We start from the raw sequence: 4,540 nt of genomic DNA, 5'->3' as shown, positions 1-4,540 counted from the left end.
CCGCCATCCTGTCTTCCAGGCCAGGCATCCTCGGTGCGGACACAGGCGGGCTCCCTGCACCAGGGCTCACCAAATCTGAACATCTCCACAGAGACGCAAGGGCCTGGGCCCACTGTGAGGGGTTTGGCGTGAGCCTCCCCTCAAAGCGACCTGCCTCCAGGGGCCAGAGGGCTGACTATGCAGCCCTGTGGAGCCCAGGGAGCGAATCAGAAGTGGAGGCCCTGGAGGTCCTCGTGCCAACTTTCCCCAGAGCAGCTCGAGGGCTCTGGCTTTGCAGACCGGTGCCAGGGGCCGCCTGGCCACAGGACTCAGCTCGCCCAGTGGGGGTCACGGTGAGCATGGGGAAGGCAGCGCTCTGCAGTCGGGAGATGTGGGGCTCAGCCCGCACACACCTGGGATGGGGGAGGAGGGGTGTGGAGGATGTGGCCGGACCCCATCGCCCGACCCGTGCCCACAGGGGACAGTGCGATAAACAGTCCCCAGAACGCTGCCTGGCCAGCTGCCCTGGGCGGTGGGGAGGGAGAGGGGCTCAGGCCCTGGGAGGCGAGGGCCTGGAGAGCGAGGAGCAGGGCAGGTGCAGGGCTGCCGTGGCAGGGGAGGCGGGAGCAGGACACAGCTCACCTTTCAGAGAGAAGGAGGAGCTGCCTTGGACGCTGGGCAGGGGCAGGTCCTCGGGGCCCTGCACGGTGGAGGAGTACTCCCAGACTCGCGACGTGTAGTTACCTGGGCGGCAAAGGGAAGGGTCAGGCCACAGCGGTCGGCCCGGGCCAGAGCCAGGACGAGGCCATTCCTGTGCTTGTCCAGTCCTCGCCGTGTCTCAAGCCAGGAGGACGCTGGGCCCACTCACCTCCTGCCAGTCAAAGCTGTCCTTCTGAACTGGGAAGTGCTGCGCCCTGCTGTCCCCACAGGCCCCCGGCTGTCCGGCTTTCCGGTGAAGGTGCAAAGCCCACGCTCCACGGCCTGCCGCTTCCCTGGCTGCTGCCCACCTCTCACCACCGCCTCCACCTCCTGGCTCCCCCTCCCGCCCTCTCCATCGCTCATCACTCCACCGGCTGCACTCGGAGTTCCTCATACACTGCAGGCTCCCTCTTGCCCTCGCTTTTTGCACTGGGGTGCTTGGGGAGTACCCCACTCTCAGCAAATCCATGTGTTGGTCTTCAGTGTCGGCTTCCATGTCACCTCCCCAGTCTGTGTGAGCTCAGCCACACCACCCTCACCACCTGCCTGCCAGTGTCGGTGTGTGTTCAGCTGTCTGTCTCCCCACTGGGCTCTGAGGGCAGCATGGCACCTGTGCCCAGCACAGAGCCTGGTCTCAGAAGGGGCTCCTTGGATGGCTGACAGATGAAATGAACAAATAAATGCAAACACGGGCTAAATTTTAGAGACAGCAGCTGCTACGCCCCTGGCACTCTGCTCACCAGGTGGGGCAGTGACACATGTCCGTCTGCAAGCATGTCCCTGCAGCCTGGAGAGAAGGAGGGGGTGGGGACACGCTGGACAGTGGGCGTTCTCAGCCCCTCTGGAAAAGGCCCCCTCCTCGGGCCCTCCCCCAGCACGCAGGGTCCCAGTCCTGAGATTTCCCGCTGTTGCCTGAAGGGGGTCTGGGGCTCAGCAGTCAGAGGGGCTGGCTGCCCACCTGCGGTCGGTGAGCCCCACCCACAGGGTGCCCAGGAAGTCTTCAGTCTGGACCTCAGCCAGCACGTCCGCCCAAGGCTCTCAGGCCCATGGCCTGGCCCGTCATTCCCTCACTCATCTGTTCTCTCTCTCTCTCTCTCTCTCTCTCTCTCTCTCACCCCACCCCCCGCCCCGAGTCCTTCGGACCGAGGTGGCAGCTGTGACAGACGGGCCGAGCTTGGCCTCAGTCTGCTGTGCGCGTGACGGTGCAATGGGCCCGTCCTGGACGTGAGGCCTGGGTGCCGCCCGTCCAGGGGCCTTGCCTCCAGATCTCCAGGACTCGCTTTCTCTGAAGAGGCCCCGACTGGCCTCACAGCCTGGCTCTGTGCCGGGGGCTGGGAGCTGGCTCAGTCTCCCCCACGCCCTCTGCACGGGGCTGGGCCGCACCAGGGGCCCCAGGAGGCACCGGGCCTCCCAGCTGGGCCCCCCGAGCCCACTGCCCGCCCTCGGCGTGAGGTCCACCGCAGCACCTGGGCAGAGGCTTGGCACCTGGCTGTCCCCGGGAGGCCAGGGCTCCGTTCCATCTCGTCTCTCCTGGGCCGAAGGGCATGCCACCCTCCCCTCTCATGGCAGGGCACCTCCCTGACGTCTGGGCGGGCCCACTCCTCCCCGTGCCACCCTGCCACTTACAGCAACAGGAGTTTGGCTTCAGGCAGATTCGCAAGGTCCCTGTGCCCCAACCCGCTGAGGGGTGTCCCCACACCCATACAGGCCCCAGTTCCCCTGCTTGTCCCCAAGCAGAAGGCCCCGGACTCAGGGTTCCCAGGGAGGCCCCTGCTCCTTGCAGCCTGAGTCACAGTGCCTCACACTTGAACACACAGGCACACTCACCCTTTACCTCAGCAGGACCCTCCGGTCCACCTCTGAGCTCACAACCCCTCCCCAATCCTCCTTCACTTTGGATTTGGAAGCCCAGCACACTGCCCACCTCGCCCTGAGCCCCGCCCACCTTGCTCTGAGCCCAGCCCCTCGCCCTGAGCCCCGCCCACCTTGCCCTTAGTCCTGCCCCTACCTTTGGTGCCATAGAGATTATTGAAGTTCTTTTGGTTGATGTCCTTGGAGAGGCGACTGGGGGACACGGGCTGGTATGACGTCCTGGCCCCCCCTGCGAAGCAAAGGGGAAGAGCTGTCATCGCAGAAGGTGGGGTGGCTTACTCAGGGCGGTACCTCTGACCTGAAGGGCCCCCAGCGCCTGTCCCAGGGCCCAGATGCCACTATGACAGCTCATTGGGGGCTGGAATAAAGTGATATGTCATTTACCCCCAAGCCCCAAGTCAGGACACTTTCCTAACCATGCCAAGAGCACCAGGTGTGGCCTGGCCAGCCCTGGACACAGGGATGCATTGGGTCACCTGCTCGAGACTGAGGGTCACCAGGGGCTGGAGAGGCCAACATGCCACCCTGGGCCAGTCCCCTGTGGCTGCAACCCCCGAGGCTGGGACACCGGGCTCCTGTGAGGACGGGTGGCCACGGGGACTGTGAGGTGCTGGACGGAGGCCCCGGGCCAGGAGAGGCTGAAGAGCGGGTGCCCATGGACATGGCCAGGTGCTTCCCCGGGAGAGGGTCCTCTGCCTCCCACCCCGATGTGGCCTCGGGCACCAGTCTGGAGAGGGTGGCGGACTGGGATACACACACCCCTTTACAGACGAAAAACCACACTCCTGCCTGGCCGGGGGGCTCGGTGGCTGAGTCGGCCTATGAACCAGGAGGTCAGGGTTCAATTCCCGGCCAGGGCACAGGCCCGGGTTGTGGGTTCGATCCCCAGGGTGGGGTGTGCAGGAGGCAGCCGATCATGATTCTCTCTCATCATTGATGTTTCTCTCTCTCCCTTCCTCTCTGAAAGCAACAAAATATATTTTTTTAAAAAAGAAAGCACGCTCAGGTCCTTCTGTGGGCCCTCCCTCTGCAGAGCCCGCCCTGTCCGGTTACAGCCCCTGCTGGTCCTCCCTCCGGCCCTCCCACCTGCAGTGCTCGCACCTCTCTCCAGGGCCCTCGGCCTTCACGCCAGGCCCTCTGCACTGAGCCCACTGCCTCTGCCGGGCCCTGGAGACCGCCCCTCCTGGGAGCCTGACTGACCAGCCCACTGCCCGGAGCCCCCAGACTCCAGCGGGCAGCCCTCCGGGGGCCACGCTTCCTGAGTCTCTGACCCTCCTTGGCCCAGAGGGCACATCTCCTCCTGTTCCCGGGCAGGCGGGGCTGGGGCACGGGGTCGGGGGTTGGGGGGCACCTGCTTCTCCCTGGCAGATGCCCAGCCCCATGCACAGGGCCGAGAGGGTCCCTCCGGGCTCCTCTCTTCTCAGACAGGGACAGAAGGGTGGTGACAGGTAAGCTGTCAGGGGACACGGCGGGGTGCTCTGCCCTCCCTCCCCATCACTGCCCTCCTCCTCGCAGCCTGCGGGGAGCTGCCCTCCCCACCGTTGTCCACAGAATGGGGGGGCAGAGCAGGGGCAACTCGGGGCTCAATGCCCAGAGGCCTGGGGAGCAAGGAGAGAGGCCAGGTGGGGAGCTGGCATCTCACAGAGTTGTGCCCAAAGGGCAGCACCGGGGTCGGGGGTTCGGGGGGCAGGACTCGCTGTCCACACCAGGACTGTGGGGGTGGGGTCAGGTGTGGCTGCCTCGCCAGGCCTCCACCTGAAGTCCAGGTGCTGTTTTCTCATTGGGTGGGGTGGCTACTCTGAACTGAGCTCATCCCTCCCACCCCTGCACCCCACCCAGTGTGTGTCCCAGCGGGTGAGTCAGTGCAGGGCTGAGGCCTCCTCCACGCATCCTTTCTGCCTCTCCCCACATGTATTCTCCCCCAACATGTGCCTGCACACCCCTCCCCCTCCCATGCCTGCACACCCCTCCCCCTCACATGCCTGCACAC

General features: G+C 65.4%; 1 protein-coding gene across 1 annotated transcript in view; it reads right to left on the bottom strand.

The window, feature by feature from the left end:
• The window catches only part of TRIM29 (tripartite motif containing 29), a 56,671-nt gene that overhangs the window by 5,260 nt on the left and 46,871 nt on the right, over window positions 1–4,540 (bottom strand). Inside the window, 2 exon segments of the mRNA XM_015560625.1 lie at window positions 622–723; window positions 2,687–2,779. Coding sequence (XP_015416111.1) covers window positions 622–723; window positions 2,687–2,779 — 195 coding nt within the window.

Source organism: Myotis davidii, unplaced genomic scaffold, assembly GCF_000327345.1.
Source record: "Myotis davidii unplaced genomic scaffold, ASM32734v1 scaffold355, whole genome shotgun sequence".
Lineage (NCBI taxonomy): Eukaryota > Metazoa > Chordata > Mammalia > Chiroptera > Vespertilionidae > Myotis > Myotis davidii.
The sequence above is the reverse complement of the archived record's forward strand: the minus strand, read 5'-3'. Positions and strand labels throughout refer to the sequence as shown.